At 51.3% G+C, this 19,311-nt stretch overlaps 2 protein-coding genes across 2 annotated transcripts in view; both read left to right on the top strand.

Moving 5' to 3' along the window:
* The window catches only part of LOC144738076 (uncharacterized), a 40,769-nt gene extending 40,419 nt beyond the window's left edge, over positions 1 to 350 (top strand). The window contains exon 12 of the mRNA XM_078620985.1: positions 215 to 350. Coding sequence (XP_078477111.1) covers positions 215 to 350 — 136 coding nt within the window. The remainder of the gene's footprint in view (positions 1 to 214) is intronic.
* Positions 351 to 3,257: 2,907 nt separating this feature from the next.
* Positions 3,258 to 19,311, top strand: part of LOC144738055 (uncharacterized) — a 35,799-nt gene continuing 19,745 nt past the window's right edge. The window contains exons 1-2 of the mRNA XM_078620962.1: positions 3,258 to 3,349; positions 16,917 to 17,078. The gene's annotated coding sequence lies outside the window, so the exon portion shown is untranslated. The remainder of the gene's footprint in view (positions 3,350 to 16,916; positions 17,079 to 19,311) is intronic.

Raw genomic sequence — 19,311 nt, 5'->3', positions numbered from 1 at the left:
CCCCTACCACTACTAACACTACCCCTACCACTACTAACTTTACCCCTACCACTACTAACACTACCCCTACCACTACTAACACTACCCCTACCACTACTAACTCTACCCCTACCACTACTAACACTACTCCTACCACTACTAACACTACCCCTACCAATACTAACACTACCCCTACCACTACTAACTCTTGGCCGGATACCTTTCCATCGCCCAGGGGGATAAGTCGGAGGCCGCCGCCCAACGACAGTGATGGCAGCGACGAGGAGGCGGAGGCGGCGAGGCGGGGTGCAGCCCGTTCACTGCGGACGTCTACGGTGCTCGGAGCCTTGTCCAGGCCTTCGCTCAGGTGAGAGACGTCGGTGTCAGGTGGGTGAATGTGGCCGGGGGGGGGCGGGGGGGGGCTGGGAGTGAACGGGAGAAGAAGACAAAAGCTGAAATGATGAAACGTCGTTGGTACAGCGAGGCTCCTCCTTTTAGTTCTGTGGTTGTGGTGGTGGTTGGGTGCGTGGTTGTGGGTCGGTTGTGGTGGTGGTCGTGGTGATGGTGGCTGAATGGTTGCGGTGGTGGATGGGTGGTTGGGTTGGTGGTGGAGGTGGTTGTGGTGGTGGTGATGGTTGTGGTGGTAGGTGGGTTGTTGCTTTGATAAGTGACGGGGCATTTATCCAGCAGTGAATAGATCATGGCCGATGGAGTGAACCCCACTTACAGAGTCGGACATCAGAATTCCCGTAAACAAACATTAAATCCACCAGGTGGGTGAGTGAGTGGGTAAGTGTGTGGGTGAGTGTGTGAGTAAGTGAGTAGGTGGGTGAGTTAGTGGGTGAGTGAGTGGGTGAGTGAATGGGTAACTGTGTGGGTGAGTGTCTGAGTGGGAGAATGAGTGCGAGGGTGAGTGGGTGAGAGAGTGTATGCCTCGACCCATACCACTCACAATGCCTCTACCCCTACCACACCTAACTCTACCCCTACCACTAGTAACTCTACCCCTAGCACTACTAACACTACCCCTACCGCTACCAACTCTACGCTTACCACTCACACTACCCCTACCACTACTAACACTACCCCTACCACTCTTAACTCTACCCCTACCACTACTAACACTATACCTACCACTCACACTACCCCTACCACTACTAACACTACCCCTACCACTACTAACACTACCCCTACCACTACTAACTCTACCCCTACCACTGCTAACTCTACCCCTACCACTACTAACACTACCCCTACCAATACTAAAACTACACCTACCACTACTAACACTACCCCTACCACTACTAACACTACCCCTACCACTACTAACACTACCCCTACCACTACTAATTCTACCCCTACCACTACTAATTCTACCCCTACCACTACTAACACTACCCCTACCACTACTAACACTACCCCTAACACTACTAACACTACCCCTACCACTACTAACACTACCCCTACCACTACTAACAATACCCCTACCACTACTAACACTACCCCTACCACTACTAACACTACCCCTACCACTACTAACACTACTCCTACCACTACTAACACTACCCCTACCAATACTAACACTACCCCTACCACTACTAACTCTTGGCCGGATACCTTTCCATCGCCCAGGGGGATAAGTCGGAGGCCGCCGCCCAACGACAGTGATGGCAGCGACGAGGAGGCGGAGGCGGCGAGGCGGGGTGCAGCCCGTTCACTGCGGACGTCTACGGTGCTCGGAGCCTTGTCCAGGCCTTCGCTCAGGTGAGAGACGTCGGTGTCAGGTGGGTGAATGTGGCCGGGGGGGGCGGGGGGGGGCTGGGAGTGAACGGGAGAAGAAGACAAAAGCTGAAATGATGAAACGTCGTTGGTACAGCGAGGCTCCTCCTTTTAGTTCTGTGGTTGTGGTGGTGGTTGGGTGCGTGGTTGTGGGTCGGTTGTGGTGGTGGTCGTGGTGATGGTGGCTGAATGGTTGCGGTGGTGGATGGGTGGTTGGGTTGGTGGTGGAGGTGGTTGTGGTGGTGGTGATGGTTGTGGTGGTAGGTGGGTTGTTGCTTTGATAAGTGACGGGGCATTTATCCAGCAGTGAATAGATCATGGCCGATGGAGTGAACCCCACTTACAGAGTCGGACATCAGAATTCCCGTAAACAAACATTAAATCCACCAGGTGGGTGAGTGAGTGGGTAAGTGTGTGGGTGAGTGTGTGAGTAAGTGAGTAGGTGGGTGAGTTAGTGGGTGAGTGAGTGGGTGAGTGAATGGGTAACTGTGTGGGTGAGTGTCTGAGTGGGAGAATGAGTGCGAGGGTGAGTGGGTGAGAGAGTGTATGCCTCGACCCGTACCACTCACAATGCCTCTACCCCTACCACACCTAACTCTACCCCTACCACTAGTAACTCTACCCCTAGCACTACTAACACTACCCCTACCGCTACCAACTCTACGCTTACCACTCACACTACCCCTACCACTACTAACACTACCCCTACCACTCTTAACTCTACCCCTACCACTACTAACACTATACCTACCACTCACACTACCCCTACCACTACTAACACTACCCCTACCACTACTAACACTACCCCTACCACTACTAACTCTACCCCTACCACTGCTAACTCTACCCCTACCACTACTAACACTACCCCTACCAATACTAAAACTACACCTACCACTACTAACACTACCCCTACCACTACTAACACTACCCCTACCACTACTAACACTACCCCTACCACTACTAATTCTACCCCTACCACTACTAATTCTACCCCTACCACTACTAACACTACCCCTACCACTACTAACACTACCCCTAACACTACTAACACTACTCCTACCACTACTAACACTACCCCTACCACTACTAACAATACCCCTACCACTACTAACACTACCCCTACCACTACTAACACTACCCCTACCACTATTAACTCTACCCCAAGCACTACTTACACTACCCCTACCACTACTAACACTACCGCTACCACTACTAACACTACCCCTACCACTACTAACTCTATGCCTACCACTACTAACTCTACCCCTACCACTACTAACACTACCCCTACCACTACTATCTCTACCCCTACCACTACTAACTCTATGCCTACCACTACTAACTCTACCCCTACCACTACTAACACTACCCCTACCACTACTAACACTACCCCTACCACTACTAACTCTTGGCCGGATACTTGTCCATCGCCCAGCGGGATAAATCGGAGGCCGCCGCCCAACGACGGTGATGGCGGCGACGCCGACGGTGATGGCTTCGACGAGGAGGCGTTTGCGGCGAGGCGGGGTGCAGCCCTTTCATTGTGGAGGTCTACGGTGCTCGGAGCCTTGTCCAGGCCGTCGCTCAGGTGAGAGACGTCGGTGCCAGTTGGGTGAATGTGCCCGGGGGTGGGGGGGGGGGGGATGGGAGTGAACGGGAGAAGAAGACAAAAGCTGAAATGATGAAACGTCGTTGGTACAGCGAGGCTCCTCCTTTTAGTTCTGTGGTTGTGGTGGTGGTTGGGTGCGTGGTTGTGGGTCGGTTGGGGTGGTGGTCGTGGTGATGGTGGCTGGATGGTTGTGGTGGTGGATGGGTGGTTGGGTTGGTGGTGGTGGTGATGGTTGTGATGGTTGTGGTGGTAGGTGGGTTGTTGCTTTGATAAGTGATGGGGCATTCATCCAGCAGTGGATAGATCCTGGCCGATGGAGTGAACCCCACTTACAGAGTCGGACATCAGAATTCCCGTAAACAAACATTAAAACCACCAGCTTGGTGAGTGAGTGGGTGAGTGAGTGGGTGAGTGAGTGGGTGAGTGAGTGGGTAAGTGTGTGGGTGAGTGTGTGAGTAAGTGAGTAGGTGGGTGAGTTAGTGGGTGAGTGGGTGAGTGAGTGATTATTTGGTTGACTCAGTGGGTGGGTGAGTGAGTGAGTGGGTGTGTGAGTAGGTGAGAGGGTGAGTGTGTGAGTAAGTGAGTAGGTGAGTGAGTTAGTGGGTGAGTGGGTGAGTGAGTGATTAATTGGTTGACTCAGTGGGTGGGTGAGTGAGTGAGTGGGTGTGTGAGTAGGTGAGAGGGTGCGTGAGTAGGTGAGTGAGTGGGAGAATGAGTGTGAGGGTGAGTGGGTGAGAGAGTGTATGCCTCGACCCGTACCACTCACACTGCCTCTACCCCTACCACACCTAACTCTACCCCTACCACTACTAACACTACCCCTACCACTACTAACACTACTCCTACCGCTACCAACTCTACGCTTACCACTCACACTACCCCTACCACTACTAACTCTACCCCTACCACTACTAACACTACCCCTACCACTACTAACTCTACCCCTACCACTACTAACACTACCCCTACCACTACTAACATTACCCCTACCACTAATAACACTACCCCTACCACTACTAACACTACCCCTACCACTGCTAACTCTACCCCTACCACTACTAACACTACCCCTACCACTGCTAACTCTACCCCTACCACTACTAACACTACCCCTACCACTGCTAACTCTACTCCTACCACTACTAACACTACCCCTACCACTACTAACACTACCCCTACCACTACTAACACTACCCCTACCACTGCTAACTCTACCCCTACCACTACTAACACTACGCCTACCACTACTAACTCTACTCCTACCAATACTAACACTACCCCTACCACTGCTAACTCTACCCCTACCACTACTAACACTACCCCTACCACTGCTAACTTTACCCCTACCACTACTAACACTACCCCTACCACTGCTAACTCTACTCCTACCACTACTAACACTACCCCTACCAGTACTAACACTACCCCTACCACTACTAACTCTACCCCTACCACTACTAACACTACCCCTACCACTACTAACACTACCCCTACCACTACTAACACTACCCCTATCACTAATAACACTACCCCTACCACTACTAACACTACCCCTACCACTGCTAACTCTACCCCTACCACTACTAACACTACGCCTACCACTACTAACTCTACTCCTACCAATACTAACACTACCCCTACCACTGCTAACTCTACCCCTACCACTACTAACACTACCCCTACCACTGCTAACTCTACCCCTACCACTACTAACTCTACCCCTACCACTACTAACTCTACTCCTACCAATACTAACACTACCCCTACCACTGCTAACTCTACCCCTACCACTACTAACACTACCCCTACCACTGCTAACTCTACTCCTACCACTACTAACACTACCCCTACCACTACTAACACTACCCCTACCACTACTAACTCTATCCCTACCACTACTAACTCTATGCCTACCACTCACACTACCCCTATCACTCCTCACCCTACCCGTAAAACGAGTGACTGAGTGAGATGCAAATCTCCGTCTCAAGAGTTCCAGTTCCGGGCTCTATTCTGCTGTCCACTTGAGTGTCCGTGGGAGCGGTGTCAGTTTGACACATGGGCAGGCTTTCGCGATTAATATCATCCATAAATATATAAATGGTGGTTAAAACCCGACACCACCCGACACAGACAACTAGTGAGGGTTATTATTATTTTTTTCCATCTACGTGACTTTACTAAAAGAACCAAAGTCTATGAATTCCTGCAGTCACAAAAGCCTCAAATCAAGATTAGTAAGGGTTGTCACGTAAACAGAACGTGGCAATTCGTCACTAGTACAGCACTAGTGTGTAGTGTATAGTGTGTAGTATAGTGTATAGTAGTGTATAGTGTAGTGTGTGTAATGGAGTATATCGTAGTTTATTGTATAGTGTAGTGTATAGCGTAGTATACTAGTACAGCACACCTGTCTCAGCCTCGCTGTGCGCTGCGTTGCACCGCTATCCGAGTAGTTAACCTCGCATCCAATAAACCTTCAAAGCCAGGGTGAACATCCGACTCCAAACGTAACTTATTGAATTGAACGAGGTAAAACTGATGGAAAAACACAGCACAGATACACCATATGTTAATACTTGGAAACATCAACACAATGCATGTGTAGTGTGGTTCAAGGAGACTTGGACGACGTAGGTGGAGGCACACTTATTTATTAAGTACAAAGTACAGAACAGGCCGGGATGTACAACACTTGAAGGGGTATCGGCCCCTTCACCCGTCTAACTGGGAGATCAACACTCTATCTCACAGCTAGCCTACTCCTAGGTCCTCCACTACCGGGCTAGGGGAGGCTAGCTAACCCAGCCCTGATTAAGCTGGGATTACGGCACCCTGAGTCCCCAGACTGGCTCTGATAAGAGCATCGGCTCTGGGCTCTCGGGGCCACGCCACTGGCTCTGCCTGGTCGGCCCTGAGAAGGACAGCGATCCAGGGGAGTCCCAGGGCCTATCTAGCAGATCTTCTTTCTTTACTGGTTAAAGCTGAACACTGCCCCGAGCCCTCCGGCTCACCGCCTTATATATCAACTCCCCCACTGAGGGGTGGGGCCGTGGGGGATCCCAGCGCCGTATTAGCCCCCCAGGCTAAACGGTGCAGACGTCGCTGTAAGCACCTCCTCGCGTACAGACATAGCCACGCCCAGTGTGTTTGTTTCCCATCCGTAACACCTCTACATCACCCCCCCCCCCCCTGTACAGCCCGCAGCCATCTCGGCTGCAACAAAATCACAATAAAGATGCATCCCCCCCAAATCCGTGTGTGCCTCGCGTAAATTTTAACAAGAACAACAACAAGAATGAACAATAACAACAAGAAAAAGAAAAATAACCCGACGCACCCCCCCCCCCCCCGAATAAATACCAAACCCCGTAAAAACGCAACATATATACAATTCCCAGGACCCCCCCCCCCCCCGCAAGGGCCGCACAAGCAGCCGACCTCATAAAAGTCTGGCGTTTTGGCGCGCGTTCTTGCAGCGGGCCCGTCACACGGGGCAACCCCGGTTGGCCCAGTGGTGGGTGTCAACAGTCCGGGTGCGAGAAAGTCAGGCTTCGCTGCTGAGCGACTCCCGACCCCCCCGGGAGGGGTTGGCGGTCGTGAGCACGTCAATCCTGGTGCACCTGGAGGTGGAACAGTTGGTGGCAAGTTAGGTGAAAGCAGCGAAGTCGGACTCCGGGAGTCGGTGGACCCCTCACATGTTTGGCCACGCGCGTGTGTGGTAGGAACATGGGGCGCAACGAACGGTTTTAACCTGGAGGGGTGCACGAACCACCGACGCTTCCCCCACCGGATACGCACACATTGTGGCCGCAAGACCTGCACCACTTCCACGGGCCCCCGCCACGGCCGCACCAGCTTAGACGAGGTCGCCAGCGGTATTTGGGGACAGTGCAACCACGCCTTGTCACCCGGCTTCCACTGGAGCACATGTGCCCGACCCAGCCTGAGCCTCTCATTCGCCCTTTGGCGAAGTTCCGAATTCTGGAGGGCTGCCTCCCGCGCCTCTGTCAATTTGGCGATGTTGAATTTGACATGGTCCGCCAATTTAGATTTAGCATGCAGCGCGGAGATCTGCAGCTGGGTCGCAACAGGCGGGCTAGCCTCGCGGCCATACATTAGGAGCCATTCTGTATGCCGCCAAAACCCCCGGAATATGAAGGTCCCAATCGGTCTGTGATTCAGAGACCTGTTGTGACAGCATGGACGTGATAGTCCGATACAGACGCTCCACCATCCCGTCAGTTTGCGGATGATATGGGGAGGTACGAATATTTTTCGTTCCCAGGAGCTCGCAGACCTCGTGGAGAAGTTTACCCGAAATTTTTTTACCCTGGTCGGTCAGCAGCCGCTCCGGAACACCTTTGTCGAGGACGTAGCCCTGGACAAAGGTCTCCATGATGGCTGCTGCCGACTGGTTGGCGAGGGGCCAGGTCATAGGCCATCGCATAAAATATTCTACCACGGTCAATAGGTATCTATTTCCCCTGGGTGTAGCGGGGAATGGGCCCAGAATATCAAGCGCAACGAGCTCATTAACCCTGGAAACTTTGATAGACTGCAATGGTGGGTTGGACCCCCGCGCTGGTGGCTTCCGTTGCGCGCACTGAGTACACGACCCTAAAAGATCCTCGACGTCCCTTGCCATGCCCGGCCAAGAAAAATCCAGCTGAAGCATGGCAAGGGTTTTGTGAGTCCCCAGGTGAAGGAGTCGCTCGTGCGCAGTCCACACCACTCTACCCCTCAAAGCGGAAGGCACCACCAGCCGGTGGCGGCGGGATCTCCCATCCCAATGCATCAAAAGACCTTGAACTAACCCCCACGAGTCAACATTTTCCCCTCCCCGACCAACTCCCCCGATGCGACGGCGCAAAGCGAGGAGGGAGGTGTCCTCCATTTGGAGGCGCCCCCATTCCGCAACAGACAACCCCAGCAGAGAATCCCTCCCTTCGTGCTCGATAGGACCGCCAACCGAAGGCACATCAGCGGCGGCCGCAAGGACTGGATCAGAGATCATATTTGGAGGTCTACAACACCCCGAACCCAGGAGGCAAGCGCACTCGGAGGTGGGCGGCAAACGCGACAGAGCGTCTGCGTTCGTGTGGCGAACGCCCTTACGATAAGTAGTTTCAAAATCAAAATCCTGGAGAATCTCCAACCATCGAGACAATTGTCCCGATGGCTGTTGAACTCACAAGGCGTACTGCAGCGCCGCATGATCTGTGCGGACGGTGAAATGACGACCGTACAGATATGGGCAATACTGTTGAATGAAGTAAACGATTGCCAATAGTTCCCGATGGGTAACACAGTGCCTTTGTTCCGCCGAAGACAACACCCGACTGCCGTACGCTACCACACGTTCTACGCCCTCAACAACCTGCGAAAGCACGCCCCCAATGCCCGTGTTGCTTGCGTCCATATCGAGCAGGAAGGGTTTTGTGAAGTCAGGATAACTCAATGGCGGAGCCCCCACTAGAGCGTCCCGGAGGGAGCGAAAAGCAGCCTCCTCCTCCTGTCCCCAGTGAAACTTGACCCCCTTCGATGTTAAGGCATGTAAGGGCTTTGCAATTGTCGCGAAATCAGCGACAAAGCGTCGGTAGTATGACGCGAATCCAACAAAACTCCTGACCTCCCCCACGGAGGTGGGAGTCGGCCAGGAGCTGACACATTTCGTTTTGGCGGGATCAGTGGCAATACCTGAGCGTCCAACAATGTGGCCCAAATACCGCACCGATTCGCGTAGCAAATGACACTTCTGGGGTTTGAATTTCAAATTAGCAGCCCGCATTTTGAGGAAAACCGCACGCAACCTCTGGAGGTGTTCATCGAATGTTTTACTGAAGACGATGACATCGTCTAAATAAATCAAACATGAATCCCATTGCAACCCAGCCAAGACCAATTCCATTAATCGCTGAAAAGTTGCCGGCGCTGAGTGGAACCCCATTGGCAAGCGGTTAAATTGGAAAAGGCCGTGCGGCGTACGGAAAGCAGTTTTAGGTTTAGATTCATCATCCAGAGGGAGCTGCCAGAATCCTGAAAGCAAATCCAATGTGGAGAAGAACCGCGCCCCTGCCAAGGCATCAAGCGATTCATCCATCCGAAGAAGCGGGTATGCGTCGGCTACAGAAATTTTGTTCAGCCGACGAAAATCGACACAAAAGCGCAATGAGCCGTCATGTTTTTTAACTAAGATGATCGGCGCACCCCAAGGGCTGGTAGAAGGGGATATAATATCCGCGGCTAACATGTCATCTACGGCCGATTTTACATGGTCCTTTTCGGCGGAACTCAACCGAAAAGGATTTTGGCATATTGGCGCGCTGTCACCCTTGTCAATATGGTGTCGCAGCAGTTTAGTACAACCAAGATCGTATTTGTGTTGACTAAAAACGTCGGAAAACTCGCGCAGGAGGATTCGAAGCCTCTCACGCTGTGAGTCGGACAGGTCCGATGATCCCGCACAAAGCACATCGAGCCACCCTTCATCACGGTCCGCATGTGGTTGCGACGGAGGAGCAGTGCTCACCTGACTAATGACGGATTCCTCACAGGGTACCGGCGTCGCGTGCGCAAGCATGGTCCCTTGAGGAACCACAGTCGTTCGCGATCCCACATTGAGGACCGCGATGAAGCGGTCCCCGTCCCCTTTCACAATGGTCTGGGCCGTTATCAAGTCAGGTCCGTTGACCCCGGCTCTAGATGGTCCCAACAGAACCCCCTGGTCCCCAATCCCCTTAGCAAATGGTCAACGCAGCCTAAGAGGCACGAGCATCTGAGCTCCCGGCGGTACGCGTACCGTCCTCGCAACCAGTGCCGGTACTGTCGCAAATGCCGTCCGAACCATAGTGGGGGAGGACAGGAACGTAACACGTCGGCCCTACGGGAGTTCAATGCAACCCTGGTCGACTAGGATACGAATCGGCATTTTGGCCAAGATATCCGTCCCCAACAGGCACGGAACCGCCAGCGAGTAGGAGACCAATATCGGGCCGGATAATTTGATGTCCCCAATACAAATTTTCGCGCGGATCTGTCCGATAATGCCCAGTGAGCCCCCGTTAGCAGCGTAGCATGGAACATCAACGGGGAGCAAGAGACGACTTTGAACGGGGAGAATGTTATGAATCAAATCGGACACAATAGTTGCCGATGCTCCCGTATCAACTAATATCCGCACCTCAACCCCATCAATATGCCCCACAACAACCAACGACCCCGACGACGCGGCAACAACGCGATGGGCCAACTCGGACCACTGGCCCGGTTGGAACGCACTCCCCACAGTGGCACGTTTCGGCGCGACGACAGGCAATTTACGACCCCCGTCCATTGCAGTGCGTGAGTGTGTCACAGGTGTGTGCGTAGGCCAAACATCTGGGGTGCCACGACTCGCCGGAGTTTGCTGGTGAGGCTTGGGTAGAGGCGCGACGTCCTGCTGAGGCGTCGCCCCGCGCTGTCGTGGAGCCCGGCATCCTGAAGCCACATGGCCCCGGAGGCCAGAGTTGTAGCAGCGCGTGGCCAGATGACTTGGGCTGATCCTGGTGGCTCGGTCCGTCTCGAGCTGGTCGTACTCCAGATCTCCACTCCGTCGGGCGATCCACGGCGCAGATGTCTTCCGATGGGAGGGTGGTTGCAGCCATGGTATGGCTGGCCACCGCCTTGCTGGCCTTGCGACGCTGGGACAGCAAGTTTGCGTGGATGTGTGGCGCGGCCCGCAGAGAACACATCTCCATGTCGTCGTGCGCCAAGACACAATGTCCAACTCGTCCGCCAACAGCAGTATTTTCTCCGTCACCATGGCGTCCACCCCTTCCTCGTCCATCCGCGGGAAAGCCGTTTTCGCCAGGGCCAGGAGAGCTGTACGGTACGCCAGGGGCGACTCCTTGGCGCCCCGCTGGCGATCATAGAACAGCTGCCTGCAGTCCGAAGGTGGTCCATAGACTGCAGCCAGGAGTTGAAGCGCCATCTGCAGCGTGGCGCGCTTCGCTCTTGGCGCCGAGGTGAGGGTAGCGAGGGCATCACTGTCGAGCATCGCCGGCAGCGCGCGGAGTGCTTCGTCATCCATCCATTGTGCCATCTATTGGTGAGCGAGAAAGCGTCTTTGGAAGCCACCCCAGTCACCGTCTTCGCCCACGAACTCCTTGAGAGGTGGTAATCGCTGTTGTAACGCGGCGTCCGCAGTCGAGGCTTGCTCTTTTGGTGACGCGCTGGCCGCTCTTGACGACGTGGCGGCTTCTGTTTGCTGAACGTCGGTCATCTGACGTAGCCCGGCCCCGCCCTCAGCATTCACTGTACCCATGGCGGAAAATTCGAATTCGGGCCCCATGGAAATGGCGGGAACCCGCGTCGCATGTCGGCTGTCATCGCCCCGTGCAGCTCCTCCAGCCCCCAGTCGAGTAATTTCTTTCAATGTGGCGGCTGCTGCATAAAGTAGTTCCGCCAGTCGTGTATGAGCCAGCCGCAGTCCGTCAGCCGACAGTCCCCATCCGTCCTGACGTTGCGGTGTGGGTGGACTTGGCCCTGGCTGCTCAGAGTCGCCTTCAGCCATCTCGGGCTCAAAGTCGGCCGTGGTTTCCTCCGCCCCCGGTTCCCTGGTACGAGCCGTTTGTCTCGTGTCCATCCTTTTAGAAGACCACTTCTGACGCCAGATGTAGTGTGGTTCAAGGAGACTTGGACGACGTAGTTGGAGGCACACTTATTTATTAAGTACAAAGTACAGAACAGGCCGGGATGTACAACACTTGAAGGGGTATTGGCCCCTTCACCCGTCTAACTGGGAGATCAACACTCTATCTCACAGCTAGCCTACTCCTAGGTCCTCCACTACCGGGCTAGGGGAGGCTAGCTAACCCAGCCCTGGTTAAGCTGGGATTACGGCACCCTGAGTCCCCAGACTGGCTCTGATAAGAGCATCGGCTCTGGGCTCTCGGGGCCACGCCACTGGCTCTGCCTGGTCGGCCCTGAGAAGGACAGCGATCCAGGGGAGTCCCAGGGCCTATCTAGCAGATCTTCTTTCTTTACTGGTTAAAGCTGAACACTACCCCGAGCCCTCCGGCTCACCGCCTTATATATCAACTCCCCCACTGAGGGGTGGGGCCGTGGGGGATCCCAGCGCCGTATTAGCCCCCCAGGCTAAACGGTGCGGACGTCGCTGTAAGCACCTCCTCGCGTACAGACATAGCCACGCCCAGTGTGTTTGTTTCCCATCCGTAACAACTCTACAACACCCCCTCCGTAACACCTCTACACATGAACACTACAGCATCACAACATTGTCCTAGGTAACATGTTTCTCAACAATAGATCCTGGATGGACCAGGCACCCAGAACAGCACTGAACAGCTATACAAGAGAACAAGCTACTGTCCTAAACACAGGCACATCGTGCAATCATCACACTGCACCCCAAATGTACAGCACTGCATATGTAGGACTCGTACACGGGTTGTCTTTCTCTCCTTTTTATTTTCCAGTCCACCTCCGCTGCGCCACCGCTCCGTGTCTCGGCGCGGCCTCGCTCCGCTCCGCGTCTCTCTGCAGTGCCACCGCTCCGCGTCTCTCCGTGCCCTCACTCCACTCCGTGTCGCTCCGCGTCTTTCTCTCACTCTCGCTACGTCTGTCGTCTCTACGGTTTCTCCTCCACTGCATCCTTCCGATGCATGGCTACCCTGGTTGCTCACTGCGTTCTCGCTACCACTGTCTCTCTATGCTTTACTCTGCTAACACTGTCTCTCTACGCTCTACTCCGCTATCGCCTGCTCTGCGACTCCCCGGGCACCGTTGCTGCAGCTCCATCCACGACGCCGACTCGTATAAGACTCCCGTCTCTCCGTTGCGCTCTGGCTTATATCCCCACACCAATTAATCTCCCTTAATTATCTCAACCCCCCGCTTATCGCTCGCCCCCTGGCCCCCCATGCCACGTGGCCTTGTTTTTGCTGCCAGAGTGACGCCAGCTAATACCCAATTACCTTTTCAGTCAATCGCTGGCCTGTGTCCTCCCGGCTACCCTGACACCTGTTTCAACACTTAACGATCCACTTCACCTAAAGCCACAACAACAACCATGTCCTCACATCACCCCACTGTACTGTGCTTGCTTGCATAGCAACAGAGGCGGGGGATGCGTGGCGCGCTATACTCAAGCCCTACACATATAACACTGCACTATGAATGAGACATTTCGTCATCCTTGCTCTCCATATCGCAATAAAGTTACTTGGGTACAAGTTTGACTCGACTTATTCGATTACAAGTAACATTCACCATAAGGCAAGTTGCAGGCTTTGTTGTTAACTAGGCCTCGTTTTATCATAACAATTTAACAGCATTATAAAGGCATTGTCAGCATTATAACGGTCGTTCTAACATTATAACAGCATTCCCAATATTATAAGAACATAAACGAACTTACAGACAATGCTTCTTAAAGTCCCATAATGTACAGTTACATCTGCCTTCACTGAGACGCGATGTGTGCCACCATTTTGAACTCTGTGTGTAATTGCTGACGCCAGCCTCGTGGTTGAAATACTGTCAATCGTAACTTCCTGTTCATATGACCAAACTCAACCTCAAAACAGGAAATTCCTGTGTACTCACACCCCCATTCCTGCCGTGGAGTAAAACACCTGCCGTAAGGCAGAACAACACCGGTGTGTTGGAGAGCCAAGCTACAACATTTAAAATCTGAGTACGACGTTTCGCCAGTAATTACAACTACAATTACAAACCTGACTCCTACCACCATATATCCCAGAAGAATTCCCTCATTAAAACTCTATACCATAGAGCTCGATGCATTTCTGAATCATCATCACCTAGCCAGTGAACTGGAACATGTACACCAAGCTCTCAAGATGAATGGATATTCAGACTACACAATCCGTAAAGCTGTCACCCCAACCGTTGGGAAATAACCATCTGAGGACCCAATCAAAACCATCAACTTGCCATACATAGCAGGGGTCACCAAAAAGATCTCCAAAATCATGAGCAAACACAAGATCCAGGTTCGATTTAACACAGTACATAAAATTCGTGATCTGATCCCATCTGTGAAGGAAGTGATCCCTGACATGCAATATTCCGGCGTCTACAAACTAAGCTATGCCTGCGGCAGCATTTTCATTGGGGGAAGTAAGCAACATGTCTCGGACCGTGTTCGTGAGCATAAGAGAGATCTGAAACACGGTAGGACCAATACCTCGGCTGTGGCTGATCATTGTTTTTATGCGATGGGCTCACACGAAACTTATTCTCCATGACAAAGGTACTTTGCAAACCCACTGGCTATCAACAAAGATTCGTTCATGAAGCCATCCATATTTCTAGACACAGGCACAATTTCAGATGAGAAGATGGGTACAAACTGAGCAATCATTAACCAGTTTAAATAATAACCGGCTGTGATATTTCCGCGCCGTCGTCTTGGACGCCGCTCTCCGATCTTACATTAACATGCTAATCTTTCACATTAACATCACTAGCCCCACCCACTTCATATGACCCTTGGGCTACACCCATTTCAAACCTTTAAAACAGTCTGCCTCAGAAGCTTTCCTCACTTTTTTCCTCCTGATGACGACTGCTTGCGTTGCAATCGAAACGTTGTAGTTTTTTGTTGTTATTTTTTTTCAACCTATCTACGTGACTTTACCGAAAGACCTCAAAGAATTTTAATTCCTGCAGTCACGAAAGCTTTAAGTCAAGACTTACAACTAGCTTCATCAGGCGACAGCCAGATTTGTGGAGAAGTCTTACTGTTTCGTTCCTTATATAGAGGCGTAGATGTGGTGACCACGCTTCTGCACTCTTGCGCAAAGTGGGAGAGGGGAATTACTGAGTCAACGTACATTATGCATTTGATGTCTTTATTTGCACTCAATGCTCTTAAGGCTTTTGCTTCACTGAAGTTAATATTTGTTTTTGGCAATTTACTTTTCTCATTAGTTAATATCTGGTACAAAAGATGTATTACCGAAGCTATCAACAGAAGGTGTGTACAGGATTAACTGCACGTGTGGTAAATGTTATGTTGGGAGATTAGGACGATTCATCAACACGAGACTAAAAGAACTTCAGAGAAACATTAAATTCTCCAAACTGCAACTGTCAGCAGTAGCAGAACACGCGTGCCAACAAGGACACTCAATTTATTTTGATAATAGCATACTACGACGTTTCGATTGCAACACAAGCAATCTTCATCAGGTATAAAAGAAATAGCAACACAAATCTAACCAGAAAAATTATAGACAGACATACAAGCAGACATACATCACAAAGACACACACAGAGAGAGAGAACACGTATCAGCACAAAGAAAGAGGTTGTTTATGTGACGAGGCCTTAAATATAGAGAGGGGGCGGGGGCGGATAGAGGGAGGGGGCAGAGAAAAAATTAGCATGTCAATGAGTGGACGACGACGTGGTATGGTACGCAAGCTTGAAAATTAGGAGAAAGACACACTAAAATTAAATAACCTAGTAAAATATCGAAATGTAATGTAATGCAACACAGAGAGTCGGTCAACACACAATTAACGCATAGCCCGGTTGATTACGTATTTCAAAGATTGCTAAGTTAGAATTTAAGTGTGAAAATTCCAAAGAGAGGACACAGGCAGAGAGAGAAAACAAAAAGCTAGAGAGAGAGAAAAAAATAAGCTTAAAACTTCCCCGTAGAAGTGGTTCAATCTCAATTTCGGAGCTTTCGTGACTGCAGGAATTATTATTTGGTTCTTTCGGTAAAGTCACGTATAAAGATAACATAATAAATTAAATAATAGCATACTACGACGTTTCGATTGCAACACAAGCAATCTTCATCAGGTATAAAAGAAGTAGCAACAAAAATCTAACCAGAAAAAAAACTATATAGACAGACATACAAGCAGAAATAAAACATTTTAACCGTTCTAAAAGCTACCACCTTAGTGCAGCGTGGAAGTGAAATATCAAACAAAACATTAGTTAAATGGTTGTTTATGAAGGGCATCATACTCCAATAAGGATTACCGTTGGTAGGGCTATTTTAATACACACAATAGACAGGAAGGACAAGTTCAAAGGACTCGCATAATGCACATGCATCATGTACGTTGCCTCAGTAATCCCCCCCCCCCCCCCCATGTGGCGCAAGAGTGTAGAAGAGTGGTCAACACATCTACGCCTGATGAAGCTAGTTGTAATTACTGGCGAAATGTCATACTCAGATTGTAAATGTTGTAATTTGGTTCTCCAACACACAGGTGCGCTGTACTAGTATACTACAGTATACACTACACTATGCACTACACTATACACTACACACTAGTGCTGTACTAGTGACGAATTGGCATGTTCTGTTTGCGTGACAACCCTTACAAGTTGGCTGTGTCGGCTGGTGGTGGGTTTTAATGGCACATTTATATATTTACACAATCTAACTCGAAAAAAACTATATTATGAGAGGGCTGTGTGTGTGTGTGGAGATGAGAGGCTGGCATTCCTCTGTCGGGAATTGGACCGGTCCCTTCTGGACCTCTGTGGAATACAGGTTGCACGGTTCCACAACGAAGGGGGACATCTACAATGAGTCCTTTCCATCGCCCAGCGGGATAAGTCGGAGGCCGCCGCCCGACGACGGTGATGGCAGCGACGAGGAGGCGGAGGCGGCGAGGCGGGGGACAGCCCATTGTTGGAGGTCTGCGGTGCTCAGGTGAGAGATGTCGGTACCAGGTGGGTGAATGTGGCCAGTGGGGCGGGGGGGGGGGGGGCTGGGAGTGAACGGGAGAGGAAGACAAAAGCTGAAATGATGAAACGTCGTTGGTACAGCGAGGCTCCTCCTTTTAGTTCTGTGGTTGTGGTGGTGGTTGGGTGGTCAGCAGGCATGGATATGCTGGAAGCTGTAGCCACAAACCTGCACGCAGGCGGCTCAGGATATTGGTCGTTCCCTCACTGGACCGAAGCAGCAGTGAAGTCCGGCAGCACCCTGAGGGACTGAGCAGCCCTATTCAGGATCACACTGCTCACCTCCGTAGTGAGGAAAGGGTTAGAAAAGGTACCCTAAACATTGCCTGCTTCAAAACATCCTGGCCAGCCTACCGCAGCTGGCGGGATCCCATACTTGCGGTCGAAAAACAAAAAGAAAAACAAATAAAACGAAAAAGACCAAAGTGATACCACTCACTGTTGGCGCCTGGAATGTGCGCACTTTGAGGACACATCTGGATCAAAAAGACCTGAGAGACGCACCGCCCTCGTGGGCAGAGAGCTGGCTAGATACAATGTGGATGTTGCTGCCCTTAGTGAGACCCGACTGGCCGATACTGGACAAGTGACTGAAGTGGGTGCAGGTTACACATTATTCTGGAGTGGACGAGGCCAGGAGGAGAGACGTGATGCTGGTGTTGGTTTTGCAGTAAAAAATCACCTGGTCAACCAACTGGCAAGCCAACCCAAGGGGATAAACGACCGTTTAATTACCTTACAGCTCCACCTATTTGGTAAAAAGGCGGCCATCATCATCAGTGCCTATGCCGCTACCATGACCAACTCTGACGAGATCAAAACCAAGTTTTATAATGACCTGGAAGTCATTATTGCTGCCACAGCCAGCTCGGACAAACTCCTGATACTGGGTGATTTCAACGCCAGAGTTGGAAGTGACCATCAATCATGGAATGGAGTCATAGGTGCACATGGCATTGGAAAATGTAACAGCAACGGTCTTCTACTGCTGAAAACATGCTCTGAATTTGACCTGCTCATGACCAACACGATATTCCAACTACCAAAGCGCAAGAAAACTTCATGGATGCATCCTCGTTCACACCACTGGCACTTGATTGACTATGTCATCATGAGGAGGAGCGACCGGCACGATGTCAGGGTGACCAAGGCAATGTGTGGTGCTGAATGTTGGACTGACCATCGTCTCATCATCTCCAAACTTAACATCCGGATTAAGCCTAGCAGATGCCCACAAGGAACATCACTCGCCTACAACAGGAACACACCAGACTGGCCTTTGTTGAGGCTCTAGACCATCACCTGGAATCTCTAAGCTTCGAGCATACAGACGCTGAGGCAGACTGGACTGCACTCAAGACCGTGCTGCATTTTACAGCCCTTGAATCACTTGGTGTTCCATTACGTACACATCAAGATTGGTTTGATGAGAACGATGCAGAAATCCGAGCACTCCTTGACGAAAAACACTGCCTGCATAAAGCATATCTGAATGACAGCAGCTCAAGTTTAAAGAAAACTGCCTTCCTCAACATTCGCAGGATTGTCCAGCAGAGACTCAGAGTCATGCAAGACGTCTGGCTGTGCGCAAAAGCTGAGGAGATTCAATCCTACGCTGACAGTAACAACACCAAGTGTCTCTATTATGCACTCAAGCAGGTCTATGGTCCGCAACACTCAGGAACTTCACCTCTCCTGAATTCAGATGGAACAACACTCCTCATGGAGAAGGACAAAATACTTGCAAGGTGGGTCGAACACTACAGCGCGGTCCTCAACCGGCCATCATGCATAAATGAGGAGGCAATTGCGAGACTGCCTCAAGTTGAAATAAACCAGTCCCTGGCTGTTCTACCATCCACTGAGGAAACCAGCAAAGCCATAACACTCCTCTCATCAGGCAAAGCTCCAGGGTCCGATGCCATTCCAGCAGAAATCTACAAGGCTGGAGGGCCTCGCTTAGTCGAGAAACTGACCGACCTCTTCCAGTCTATGTGGAAATTAGAAGCCGTTCCCAAGGAGTTCAAGGATACTACTATAATCAATCTATATAAAAGGAAAGGCAATCGGCAGGACTGCGACAACCATAGAGGCATCTCCATACTATCAGTCGCTGGCAAAATCTTGGCAAGAATCCTTCTGCACCGCCTAATTGTCCACCTAGACCAGGGTCTGCTACCGGAGAGTCAGTGTGGTTTCAG

This window comes from Lampetra planeri, chromosome 77 (genome assembly GCF_965212315.1).
Source record: "Lampetra planeri chromosome 77, kcLamPlan1.2.h2, whole genome shotgun sequence".
Lineage (NCBI taxonomy): Eukaryota > Metazoa > Chordata > Hyperoartia > Petromyzontiformes > Petromyzontidae > Lampetra > Lampetra planeri.
The sequence above is the reverse complement of the archived record's forward strand: the minus strand, read 5'-3'. Positions and strand labels throughout refer to the sequence as shown.